This window comes from Ranitomeya variabilis, chromosome 4 (genome assembly GCF_051348905.1).
Source record: "Ranitomeya variabilis isolate aRanVar5 chromosome 4, aRanVar5.hap1, whole genome shotgun sequence".
NCBI classification, from domain to species: domain Eukaryota; kingdom Metazoa; phylum Chordata; class Amphibia; order Anura; family Dendrobatidae; genus Ranitomeya; species Ranitomeya variabilis.
The window spans coordinates 547,434,641-547,448,829 of NC_135235.1; the positions used below are offsets into that span (position 1 = coordinate 547,434,641).

General features: G+C 44.9%; 1 protein-coding gene across 1 annotated transcript in view; it reads right to left on the reverse strand.

Annotated features, from left to right (window-relative positions):
• Positions 1-14,189, reverse strand: part of ITGA2B (integrin subunit alpha 2b) — a 107,585-nt gene that overhangs the window by 57,013 nt on the left and 36,383 nt on the right. Inside the window, exons 5-10 of the mRNA XM_077252590.1 lie at positions 13,587-13,758; positions 11,324-11,373; positions 9,101-9,146; positions 8,381-8,497; positions 8,086-8,130; positions 7,593-7,633 (exon numbers count right to left, since the gene is read on the reverse strand). Of these exons, the coding sequence (XP_077108705.1) occupies positions 7,593-7,633; positions 8,086-8,130; positions 8,381-8,497; positions 9,101-9,146; positions 11,324-11,373; positions 13,587-13,758 (471 nt within the window). The remainder of the gene's footprint in view (positions 1-7,592; positions 7,634-8,085; positions 8,131-8,380; positions 8,498-9,100; positions 9,147-11,323; positions 11,374-13,586; positions 13,759-14,189) is intronic.

Here is a 14,189-nt window from a genome sequence, read left to right on the forward strand (position 1 = left end):
GCCGAGCGAAATTATGATGTGGGCAATCGGGAGTTGTTGGCCATGAAATGGGCATTTGAGGAGTGGCGTCATTGGCTCGAGGGTGCTAAGCATCGTGTGGTGGTCTTGACTGATCACAAAAATCTGATGTATCTCGAGTCTGCTAAACGCCTTAATCCGAGACAGGCCCGCTGGTCATTGTTTTTCTCCCGCTTTGATTTTGTTGTCTCGTATTTACCAGGTTCAAAGAATGTGAAGGCCGATGCTCTTTCTAGGAGCTTTGTGCCTGATGCTCCTGGAGTCGCTGATCCTGTTGGTATTCTTAAAGATGGAGTTATCTTGTCAGCTATTTCTCCGGATCTGCGACGTGTGTTGCAGAGATTTCAGGCTGATAGGCCTGAGTCTTGTCCACCTGACAGACTGTTTGTCCCGGATAAGTGGACCAGCAGAGTCATTTCCGAGGTTCATTCCTCGGTGTTGGCAGGTCACCCGGGAATTTTTGGCACCAGAGATCTGGTGGCCAGGTCCTTTTGGTGGCCTTCCTTGTCAAGGGATGTGCGGTCATTTGTGCAGTCCTGTGGGACTTGTGCTCGAGCTAAGCCTTGCTGTTCTCGTGCCAGCGGTTTGCTCTTGCCCTTGCCTGTCCCGAAGAGACCTTGGACACATATCTCCATGGATTTCATTTCTGATCTTCCGCTATCTCAGGGCATGTCTGTTATCTGGGTGATATGTGATCGCTTCTCCAAGATGGTCCATTTGGTTCCTTTGCCTAAGCTGCCTTCCTCTTCCGATCTGGTTCCTGTGTTTTTCCAGAACGTGGTTCGTTTGCACGGCATCCCTGAGAATATTGTGTCAGACAGAGGATCCCAGTTCGTTTCCAGGTTCTGGCGATCCTTTTGTAGTAGGATGGGCATTGATTTGTCGTTTTCGTCTGCTTTCCATCCTCAGACTAATGGACAGACGGAGCGAACCAATCAGACTTTGGAGGCTTATTTGAGGTGTTTTGTCTCTGCTGATCAGGACGATTGGGTGACATTCTTGCCGTTGGCTGAGTTTGCCCTTAATAATCGGGCTAGTTCCGCCACCTTGGTTTCGCCTTTTTTCTGCAACTCTGGTTTCCATCCTCGCTTTTCTTCGGGTCATGTGGAGCCTTCTGACTGTCCTGGGGTGGATTCTGTGGTGGATAGGTTGCAGCAGATCTGGAATCATGTGGTGGACAACTTGAAGTTGTCACAGGAGAAGGCTCAGCGCTTTGCCAACCGCCGCCGCGGTGTGGGTCCCCGACTACGCGTTGGGGATTTGGTATGGCTTTCTTCCCGCTTTGTTCCTATGAAGGTCTCCTCTCCCAAATTTAAACCTCGTTTTATTGGGCCTTACAAGATATTGGAAATCCTTAATCCTGTATCTTTTCGTCTGGATCTTCCTGTGTCGTTTGCTATTCACAATGTATTTCATAGGTCCTTGTTGCGGCGGTACATTGTGCCTGTAGTTCCTTCTGCTGAGCCTCCTGCTCCGGTGTTGGTTGAGGGCGAGTTGGAGTACGTGGTGGAGAAGATCTTGGATTCTCGCCTCTCCAGGCGGAGGCTTCAGTACCTGGTCAAGTGGAAGGGCTATGGTCAGGAGGATAATTCCTGGGTGGTCGCCTCTGATGTTCATGCGGCCGATTTAGTTCGTGCCTTTCATGCCGCTCATCCTGATCGCCCTGGTGGTCGTGGTGAGGGTTCGGTGACCCCTCACTAAGGGGGGGGTACTGTTGTGAATTTGCTTTTTGCTCCCTCTAGTGGTTACTAGTTTTTTGACTCTGGTTTTTCTGTCATTCCTTTTATCCGCACCTGGGTCGTTACTTAGGGGTGTTGCTATATAAGCTCCCTGGACCTTCAGTTCAATGCCTGGCAACGTAGTTATCAGAGCTAGTCTGCTGTGCTCTTGTCTACTGATCCTGGTTCCAGTTATATCAGCTAAGTCTGCCTTTTGCTTTTTGCTATTTGTTTTGGTTTTGTATTTTTGTCCAGCTTGTTCCTAATCTATATCCTGACCTTTGCTGGAAGCTCTAGGGGGGCTGGTGTTCTCCCCCCGGACCGTTAGACGGTTCGGGGGTTCTTGAATTTCCAGTGTGGATTTTAATAGGGTTTTTGTTGACCATATAAGTTACCTTTCTTTATTCTGCTATCAGTAAGCGGGCCTCTCTGTGCTAAACCTGGTTCATTTCTGTGTTTGTCATTTCCTCTTACCTCACCGTCATTATTTGTGGGGGGCTTCTATCCAGCTTTGGGGTCCCCTTCTCTGGAGGCAAGAAAGGTCTTTGTTTTCCTCTACTAGGGGTAGCTAGATTCTCCGGCTGGCGCGTGTCATCTAGAATCAACGTAGGAATGATCCCCGGCTACTTCTAGTGTTGGCGTTAGGAGTAGATATATGGTCAACCCAGTTACCACTGCCCTATGAGCTGGATTTTAGATATATGGTCAACCCAGTTACCACTGCCCTATGAGCTGGATTTTTGTATTCTGCAGATTTCCACGTTCCTCTGAGACCCTCGCCATTGGGGTCATAACACAGGCCTTCCTGGGACTCGCTGGGTACTACCGCCGGTTTGTTAAAGACTTCACGAAGGTGGCAGGTCCTCTCAATGAGTTGCTCAGGGGGACCGCTGGAGTGCCAAAGACCCAGCGCATCCCCTGGGCACAGGGACAAGACGAGGCCTTCCAGGCTATAAAGAATGCCCTTACTTCGGCCCCGATTTTGGCCTACGCAGACTTCGATCAAACGTTCCTGTTGTACACAGATGGTAGCCTTCATGGACTCGGTGCAGTACTTTCTCAGATACAGGATGGACATGAGAGAGTCATCGGGTATGCCAGCAGGTCCCTGCGAGACAGCGAAAGAAACCCTCACAATTACAGCTCCTTCCGGTTAGAGCTCCTGGCCCTGGTGTGGGCCATGACAGAAAAGTTTGCAGGCTTCCTGACAGGAACCAAGATTCAAGTTCAAACAGACAATAATCCCCTGGCCCACCTTGAGAATGCTAAATTGGGGGCCTTAGAACAACGGTGGATGGCTCGCCTAGCCAAGTTCGACTTTACCATCCGTTATCGCTCTGCTACCGAAAATGCAAATGCTGATGGGCTGTCAAGAGTGCCTGTGGAGACTCCAGTGGGGGATCTTGATGAGCAACTCGAAGAGGAGGAAACCCCAGACTTTAATAAGTTTAAGCCCCCAATGGTTGCGGCCCAGTCAAGAAGGGAGGCCTGCGCATTACCCCGGTCCCTGGGGAGAACCAATGAGGAATGGGGACACGTTCAGGATGAAGACGAAGGGCTGAGACAGATGAAATGGTGGGTAACGCAAAAGCGGAAGCCTAGCAAACAAGAGAGAGATGATCTGGACTCTGAAATGAGAAGTGTGTTGCACCAGTGGGATAGACTGGAAGTGCGGGAGTCAGTGCTATATCGTAAGAGGCAACAACCAAAAGATATGGAAGTAAGGTGTCAAGTGGTCATCCCAGGAAGAATGGCTCAAGAAGTAGCTAAAGAAGCCCACGAATTCGGAGCGCACTTCGGCCCCACAAAGACCTACCAATGGTTACAGCGGTATGTGTATTGCCCCCGGGTGGAGCTTTTGGTGGAAGAGGTTTGCCGGCAATGTCGAGTTTGTGACCTCATTAAGAGTACTGAACAGAGGGCACCCATCCAGACCATACAAACTAAGGAACGGCTAGAAGTCTTGATGATCGACTATCTCCTCGTGGGACACTCGGCCCGGGGGCTGCAATACTGTTTGGTGATGACCGATCATTTCTCTAAGTTCGCAGTAGTCACTCCGACCAGAGATCAGACTGCGGAATCGGCGGCGTGAGCCATCTGTCAAGACTTCATCCGGGTGTATGGGTGCCCAAAGCGCATCCACTCTGACCAAGGCGCATGTTTCCAAGGCAAGGTGATGGAAGAATTGTATCGCATGTATGGCATCGAGCGGTCCCGGACCACCCCTTACCACCCTCAAGGCAACGGAGCTTGTGAACGCTTCAACAGAACCTTACTTCAAATGCTGAGAACGTTGGAGGAGGATAAGAAGGCGTGTTGGCCAGACTATCTGCCAGAATTGGTCTGGACCTACAACAATCGGGTCCACTCCACCACGGGTTATACCCCCTATCTACTGTTGTTTGGAAGAGCTGGACGAGAGATCATTGAGCTGAATTTGGAACAGCCAGAGGAGCTGATGGAGCGAACTGTCACCTCATGGGTGAAAGAGCATCAGCAACGATTGCAAACGATACGGCGGTTGGCGGGTCAGCAACTGCAAGAAAAAGAACATACGGACCGCAACCCGACTCAAGAGTTACCGCTCCAACCTGGAGACCGAGTATTAGTCAGAGAGAAATGCCCTAAGGGAAAACTAAGTGAGAGATAGGAAGTACAGCCGTACAAGGTTATCGAGCGAGTGTATGCTAACGGCCCTGTCTACAAGGTACAGATTGAGAATGGGGCATCCGCCCCTAGAGTACTTCACAGAAATATGCTGCGGCCTTGCCGGTCTGAGGTCTGTTCTACGCCATTGTCGCTTGAAGGCTGGCGCCACTCCACTTCCTGAATCTGTCATGCCTGATGGTGAAATCGATGATGAGTGGTGGACCGTCCCTGACACAGTAGGGGGTCCTCAGCCGCACAGAGACGGTAATCCCATGGATGTACCAGTACCGCCATGCGAGGAAGAGACCAGACAAGAGCTCACAATGTCTCCTGCAACAAGTGTTCCTCTGGAAGATAGTCAAGCCTTGCCTGACAGCCAAGAGCTTCGGAGATCCCAGAGGTCTAATGCAGGGGTTCCACCAGTCCGATATGTAGAACAGTGTGCTCTGTCTGTTTTTTGCAACTTTATTGCCTCCTCTATAGGTGCTGTTTCCGCATTGAATGTTCCTCCATTACACTTTGACCCTGATGCTGTGATGGCCGAGGACGACCATCATTAAGAAGGGAGGCATGTAAGAGGGTGGTGCTGTTATGGACAGTAAGGAACACGCTGTCACTTTAAGAGGCTGCACCCCCTTGTCTGGGGTGATGGAATGTTCTGCTTCCCCCTGCATTAGTCGGCATGATGGACTTTTGAAATACAAATTGCGAAAAGTGCGTCAAGGGGCGGTGTGTGGAGCGGGGTGAGACATCCGGACTTGATGGGTAAGCTGCTATTGTTAGTATGAGCTGTTCAGCCTACGGCGCACTGTGGCACTTTAACTGGAGATATAGGTTTTTGCACTATTGCACTTTTTTCTCATGTTTTGAATAACTGCTATGTAAGTGCCCTTTCACTATGTACTTATGCCAGCATTCCCCGTGATGTGATAGGTTCTCTGCCAGCTCCGCCATTGTCATCTGGTTCCTCCTTCACTTATCCTGTAATAGATGTATTTGTATTATTGACTCATTTGAGTATTACTATTTTGATAAATAAAAATTGCATATCTTAAAGTAAAATGTGTATTGGGATCTATATACTCCGTTTTTTGGTTCGGCATGATGGACTAGTCTGGCTGAGTGCAGGTGTGGAGCTGTAGCAGCGTGTGTGACCTGAGGCTGCTGCAGAGAGGATTTTTCGTGCTGATAAAGTTGCTAGAGAGAACTGTGTGCTGTTTGCTACAAGAAAGGTCCCAGGCTGGGACAGAGTGTACTTGTGAAATCTGGCAAGATTTTTCTGGGCTACAGCAAAGGTGGCTGTTCTGTGCTAGTTTGTGAAGCCACGAAGATACTGAGAAAGGGACTTACAGTTTCCGGGAGCATCCCTAGGATCCAGAAGCAAGGAGAAGACCACGCTTCACAGAGCTGACAGAAAGCCGTGCGCACCACTGTATAGACTGCTGGGGGCCCCCCTGGGACTGGACCTGAGTCCCCAACATCACCGTGAGTCTGTTCCTGTTTGATGCACCTGTTAGGGCCTAGTGTAGGCTTTGGTAGTCAGTACACGGCAGCCATGTGGCCTGTTTAGTAAGGGCCAGGGAGGTTATACGTAGAGTAGCATCGTTATTTGTGTATTGTTTAAAGTTGCTCGTGAGACAAATTCTGAGTCTGTAATTGTTGGAGCACCATGCTATTTTACGGACAAGATAACTCATGTACATTGTCTTTTGCTATTGTAAACCCCTGTTTGCATCTTCCTCGTTCCTTTCATTCCTTGCCTCCCAATAAATCTACCCTTTGTTGTTTGCACCTCATATTGTGTACAGTAGTCTTCCTGCACAGTGGTGGTCTCTCGGCCATCGCTTCACCCGATACTGCAGCTCCATACCATTCACTTGAATTTGACTGAGTTACAAAGATCTGCAGTATCAGGCACAGACAGTACTGTAGAATATGCATACACACGGCTGTTAAACAATGAAGATGAGATGGATCCCTGAGCCACTGAAGGCTAATTTCACACCTGCGTAGGGCAGAGCTGCGGGGGGGCTGCGTAGTTCCTCAGCTAAGCCCCGCCCACTGTCACACCTTCTCCATTCAGCTCCGCCTACGTCGGCATGCATCCTGCGTACCTATCTTTAACATTGGGTGCGCAGGCCGTGCAAATATATGCGGATGCCTCTGCATGCGTCATTTTGACGCTGCGCTGACCGCAATAAAATGCGCATACATCCGCATACATCCACATGGCCTGTGCACCCAATGTTTAAGATAGGTACGCAGGACGCATGCCGACGTAGGTGGAGCTGAATGGAAGAAGTGCGGCAGTGGGCGGGTCTTAATGGAGGAACTACGCAGCCCTCCGCCGCTCGGCCCAACGCAAGTGTGAAACCAGCCTAAGCCATCTATCTGATCATGAGGATGTCAGGAGTTGGAGCCCAAAAGTCTATCCTACAGGCAGGATGTCAATATCAAGGTCCTGGACAACAGGGACCCTGTCAGCTCGCCTACAGCTACTTAACTGCCACCATGACATTAAATAAGCCTATTCCTGGATTAGAACATTTAAGACTAGTCTGGCGTGATGCTAATTCCCCCAGACTAGTCTGGCTTCGAATCTTGTAATCGCACCCTCCTGGGCGTGATTGACATCCATCATACATGTGACATCTTCATTAGCTCTCTGCATGCCTGAGTGGGCATGCGTAATTAAGTCAGATGTTTGGTCCCTGGCTTCATCGCCGCAAGTTTCTGGATGAAGATCAGCCTAGGATTATACAAGGAAGGAGCCCAGGATGGGGGGCATTACACTAGGAGGGGTACGAAGATAGGGGGCTTTATACCAGAATGTTGCACGGGATGCTGGACAGTATACCATGATGGAGAATATTATTACAGGAGGGGGCCAGTATGGGGGACATTATTACAGGAAGGGGCCAGTATGGGGGACATTATTACAGGAAGGTGCCAGTATGGGGGACATTATTGCAGTAAGGTGCCCAGGACAAAGGACATTATACGAGGAAGGGGCTCAGGATGGGGTACATTATTACTGGAAGAGGCACAGGATGGGGGACATTATACCAGGAAGGGGCTCATGATGGACAGAATAGTACAATTTCAAAGTTAGCTCAACCTAACGTCAACCTGACTAAAAACGTTCATTAGCATCAACAGAAAACAATACAAAAGATGAAGGATTGTAATTGAAAGTTTACTTACTGCTCCAACATCAAGATAGTTTGGGACTCCGATCACCAGGTCTGAAAAGCACCAGACAAACTGTCAGGATTGATGAATACCAGGAAGATAAAAAGTCATAGCACTGACAAGAGGATAGCTCGTGATAGACACACTTTGCTTATGCAAACCTTTAGGATTGTATCAACCTTTGAAATAAGTTTTATGTAAGTAGAGAAAGGATCTGCAGTTTTTGTTTTCAGACACAGCGCCACACATGTCTATGGTCTGGACTGGTATTGCAGCAAAACTAAAGCTGTAAAAAACTCGAGCTGTAATGACTAATGTCCCATGGATGTGACTGGGGCAATTATAAAATAAGCATTTTTCTCCTCTCTTATAAACTAACTTCAAGTAATCTAAATGCAAAATTCATAGTAGATGGTTTTCAGCTAATTTGGAGGAAATTGGGATTATAAATTAGCAGCCTCCCATCACAGATTAGTCCATCCAACATGTGGCTTCAGTTCACTACCTGGTTTATCATCATATGAGAATTCTCCATAAGCAACTGAGAAACCTGCAAGGTCAGAAAAAGAGAAAACCAATGACTGGACATAATACACACAGACCAGAATCATGAAATTTCTTGGGTCCTTTGCAAAATCAGTATCAGCCCTCCCCCCGTCTCCATCACATTGATTCCTGCAGATTTCCTTACAGTGTATAGGTTGGGCTCACTTAGGAATTATTCTGTATCTAATCCTGCACTCATTTTTTATACCATTCTTTTAGATGGAAACGACGGCAACATAGATATTGATTTGTACCTTGATATGCGTCTACTGAAACCGTAAACTCGGGTGCTGTGAACAAGCCGTGGAAATTTCGTATGGTGTCCTTGGGAGCGTTCTGAATAGAGGACAGGGGCACAGTCATGAAGAGTCCTGCATGGGGTAAAAACAAATTGAATTCATAAAATGTGGACAAGGAACATTTAATAAGTGCAAATAAAATTGTAAAAAGTAAGATAAAGGCGAAAGCAACTTTCATTAAATTAATCAAAGCACAGTGGAGCAATGCGGTGATCTCCGAAAAAAAAAGTGGCAATTCATCAAGAGAGGCGAAGTTCATGCCACTTAAAGAGGAGTTCCCACCAACAAAGTTAATCAACATTTTAAAAAATACATCTTTGAACAATAATAACTTCCACAATTGGATGTGTTTTAAAAAAAAAAGTTCCTGTGCTGAGATAATCTTATAAATGTGCCCCTGCTGTGTACTGTGTAATGGTTGTGTCTGATCGTACAGGGACATGGTCTGATCATACCACAGCCCCGTGGCAGGGGAGGGAGCAAGAGAGTATACAGACAGGATAGCATTAGATCGCAGATTATTCAATGTGTAGGCTCTCATTAGGCAATCACTTTAAATTAGCATCTCATCAATTAAGCAATAAGAATAGTCAATCCCCCTATAAACTAGAAAGCAGACTTGTGAATAATGTGTGTACAAGGTGACAAGAGGAGCAGGCAAAAGAAAACACCTACCATCAAAAAAGAAGCCAGCCGGAGCTCCAGCTAACAGAGTCCCATCCTGCAGAAGAGTAACCAGGATAACGATGGTGAATAGGCCCAGACCACAGTCATCCCTCCATTTAAACCAGGCTTTGAGAGAAAATTATTTCTGGCTAATGTAATTTTCACTTGCTTCAAAGTCAAAACGGTGACGTCAACGAGAACCGTGTAATGCCGATTTTCTCAGCTCCTAAGCCCACACACCCGTACCCAGTCCATAAAGTAATCAGGGCCGGCCCGAGAGATTACGGCGCCCTAGGCGAAACTATTTTGTTGCGCCCCTACTACTTTTAACATGCCTCCCAACTTTTGAAGATGGGAAAGAGGGACAAAGTTTGCGGCGCACGAAGCGCGCCGTGGCAAATTTTAGGCCACGCCTCTGACCACACCCATTCATAACTAGCCACACCCATATCCACGTCCCAACCACACCCACTTAGCACTGCTGATGACACTGTTTCATAAAGAATAATTATAAACAAAAAAATATGGCCACACAGTGCTCCATACTGTATAATGGCCACACATGATGCTCCATACTGTATAATGGCCACACATGATGCTCCATACTGTATAATGGCCACACATGATGCTCCATACTGCATAAAGGCCACACATGATGCTCAATACTGTATAATGACCACACATGATGCTCCATACTGTATATTGGCCGCACATGATACTTCGTACCGTATAATGGCCACACATAGCTACTCCTACACACGCGGCTGCGCTCTGTACACACGCGCTCCGCTCCATACACCTCGTACACATTTAGCTCCGCTCCGTACACCTCGTACACATCTAGCTCCGCCCCATACACCTCATACACACACGACTCCGCTCCGTACACCTCATACACACACGGCTCCGCTCCATACACCTCATACACATTCAGCTCCGCTCCATACACCTTTTGCCTTTTGAAAAGATTTTTTATAATTTTTTCTATTTTTCTCTGGCGCCCCCTTAGGGTCGGCGCCCTAGGTGGCCGTCTAGTTCGCCTATACGTTCGGGCCGGCCCTGAAAGTAATAGTACATCACAGAGTGGGAAGGGAAGGAGTTTCGCCACAAAATATCGAAGGCTGCTGTGTTAAACAGCTAACAAAGGCCTGTAGCTGCAGTGATCTGAGATGACTCCTATCGCTGCAGCTTAAAGGGATTTTTGCAGTTTTGGAAAACTCCTGATTCCGGATAGCACAATGTTTAAAAAAAAAAAAAATCGAAACTTTGCTATACTCACCCACTCATGTCACGTCAACAGTAGTGCAGACAATAAGTGAGTTCTTTCCGAGCTAATGGTACAAGTACCTGAGCTTAGTTACTAACTGCAGTGCTATTGACATGACGTCAGCGCTGCAGACAATAACAGACACCTGAGTAGCGGCGGAGACTCAGCGCCGGACCTGGGGAATGTGAAACTGCAGTCTGGGGGCAGGGGTTTTCTGAAACCGGGAAACCACTTTAATTACTTAAATGCTGCGGTCAATACACTCCCAGCATCTAAGTAGATCGACATAGGGGGTGGGACAATGGGCTGTTATGGCCGTCGGGGGCTTCATAAGAGATTGCAAAATAGATAAAACACTAGAATAAATTGCAAAGATTTGGTTTCTTTTTAAAGATGTAAACCATAAAAAAAGATATGTTTAGTATTCCCATAATTGAACAGACCTGCGAAATTGAGGTTTTTTTTCTAGTTCACCTTTAAAATATATTTTTTTCCCATTTTTTAGTATCATTATCATTTCATTTCATCCTTTCATTATATGATATGTTGAACAGTGCCATTAAAAATATAGCTCATCCCACACAAAAAACCCTAAAATGGCTACGAAGATGGAAAACTATAACAGTTATGTTTCTTTGAAGACAGGGATGTAAAACTACAGCGAAGAAAAAAAAAAGGAAAATTGTTGGATCATGAAGGAGTTAATACAATGGTGCAGTGGAATTGAAAGTGATGAAAGGAAGACTATAGCATAACCAATAAACTCTTGGGTGAGACAGTGATGTATGACAAAAGGGATGAAAAAGACACTAGTATTTGGGTATCCATGTGTCATGCTCTGCCCCATGCACTGTGCCAGGAATAGAACGTTAGCAAATAATATATATTTTAATTTATTGCTCGTTTTTCACAGATTTGCCTAATTAGTTGGAGCTGTGAAATAATAAATTGTCACGATAACTCACCTTGCTTATTTCTGCGCTGAACCCAAGCTCACAGTCACGTTTATCATTCACTGTGGGATCAAAGCACAATGTATGTGTGAGGGCACACTGCAACTTTCCATTCCTACATTGTAAATGGTGATAGTTATGTAGTTCCCTTCAATTATCTGCAGGTGGCGCTCTCTTACATCAGTTTGATCATCCAGCTATGGCATATAAGGCCATGGGCCCATGACGAGATTTTGAGGCTACATATTCTCGCTGCATCACAAATGCATCATCTTACAGCTCCAGCAATGTGGATGGGATGTATAGAAATCTCATGCCCACGGTGCTTCTTTTTTACTTTTTTACGACAATGAAAAAAACGCAAGTAACCTAATTTACTTAATAGGTGCAGAAATGGTATAGAAATTCTGCAACATCAAAAACTCACCAAAAGCTCAACATGGGAACGTAGTCTAAAGTTGTCGGATTCTAAGGCTATGTTCCCACGATGACTATTTGGTGAGTTGTTGATGGTACGGAATCTATGCACATATTAGGTAAATTGGCTTTGAAAAAAAAACTTTATGACACAGTCATGTGGAGTTTACATGCTTTTCTGCAAAATTGTTAACCTGTAGATTCTATGGGGGGAAAAAGCTCAGCGAACCTGCAACAGAAATTGACATGTTGCGGATTTCAAACACCGCTGGTCAGTTTACACTGTGTAAAAAAAAAAAAAGAACAATGGGCATGAGATTACTATAAATCCCATCCACGCTGCTGAAACTGAAAGACGCTGCATCAGAAACTCATTGTGGGAAGTTAAGCTACAAAGGAAAATCCAATAAATAACGGCAATTTCAGAAACTCCATCTAAACAACAATTTACAACATTTCATGGTAAAATCTATATAAAGCAGCTTTGGAAATATTTTACTTCACTTGTACAGATTTTGTATCAAATCTTTACTTTTAAAGGGTAACTATCATCAGAAATCTATTGTTTAAATCAGAGGGGGTTAACTTTTTTTTGCATTTTGGAATAATTTCTTTTCACATCACGATCTTTAATAATACAAAGCTAAATTAGTTATCTTGCAGCTTTCCCATTGGCCACTGGGGCTATTTTAGGCTCTAATTTCCTGTTGTTTTAGGAACAGTTTACTTATCAGCAGAGTCAGAGTCAGAGTCAATGACAGGTAACCTTCTATACACAGCAGATAGCACAGAATCCACCTATCACAATCAATAGTTGATGTCACACTTCCCCCTGCTCCTCCTCCATTCACAATTAGAGTTGAGAAAATTTAGCAAAATTCGATTCTGGTTACGATCGGCAGCGAATATTGTTTCTGCAATATCATTGGAGTCAATGGGAGTAGAAATGAATGAATATGTTCGGAACCGATCAACAAACATAAATTCAGCACGAATAGGGTAGCAATATGGCACAAATATGGTAAATTCATATTCAGTGACCGAATCTGAACATATTCGCTATTCACAATGACCACGGAAGCTTATCATCAGTAGAAAAGGTTGGGGTCAAAGTCTTTTTTATTGTGGCTAATGTACATATGTTGTTTCTTGGAACAACAGGGAGTTAAGAGTCTAAAATAGCCCAAGAGGCCAGAGTGAAAATTGCAAGATTTCTACTTTTTATTTAATACAGATTATGAAATGAAAAAGAAACACTGTAAACCAATACATTTAGCACAAAAAAATGATTTCTTCCTTTTAAATACAGATTTGTATTTTGCATCATGTACGTTAGGAGTTCTGATACTATGCACAGTATATGGAGAAAAATACATATTCCCATCTCCACAAGATAAAAGGATAAGTGCAGATACCTCCAATGGAGTCTGCGTCTATCTTGAAAATGGAGCCACGTTGTTCGCATCTGTAAATGGAGAGAAGGCTGCGCATGCTTGGCTCCCTCTATTCACATGTATAAGAGGAGCTCCAAAACAACTGAAGTAGGAAATCTGCAGGAGTGCAGCCTCCTCTCCATTTGCAGACAATGCAACGAAGCTCTGTTTATGAGACAAAAAAAAACTGCATTTATTATATAGTGTTCATATGACTTACATGTATGAAATATAATAAACCCTTCAAAGTTAGCACAAATGTAAAGCAAAAATATTTTCAAACTTACTAAACTTAACTTTTTTAAGAGTTAAACTAATTAATGTTATGAGGTTATGACACTTTACTAAGGATACTACAGTAAGGACAAGCAATTGTGGAAAAAACATATAACGTAGATCATGCTGTGGAGGACTATCAGCCATACTATAATTCTTCAGATTGTAGGTGTGCTCTACGCTGAGCTCTCGACATGGAGCAAATTCGTAGCTGTTCTTCAGATCCGTAGTCAGGTAACAAGCCCCAGTAGGAGTTTTGCCAGATTGATTAAAACGATTTGTACTAAGCTGGAATGTAAAATGCTGCAAGGGAGCACACGCCTGTAAATAGAAAATGAGAAAATATCTTAAGATATGCACATATTTACCATATCACAGGCATTTGGTTGGATTTACATACTCAAAATCCTACCACAATAAAAGACGTCCTTCCTAAAATTTGGTTAATTTTTTTGTTATATTTTGATAACCCTACAGGCATAAAATATCTCCCATAAACAGGCTTTTCCTATTCTTGTTATTACTTGCTTTCATTAAAGAAGTTTTAGCACCAAGTATCATAAAGGCATGTCATTAGGATCTTCTGGGGTGCCAGAGGTTGGACCCCTATGAATGAAAGATCCATCAAAGATCTGTAGAACAAACTGAGCTCAGTGATTTAAGATAAGCAAGAAATGCAACACAACCACCAGACACCACTCCTAGTTGGGAGCAAAGCAGTTTCTAAAAAAGATAAAGTGGCTACTTCATTT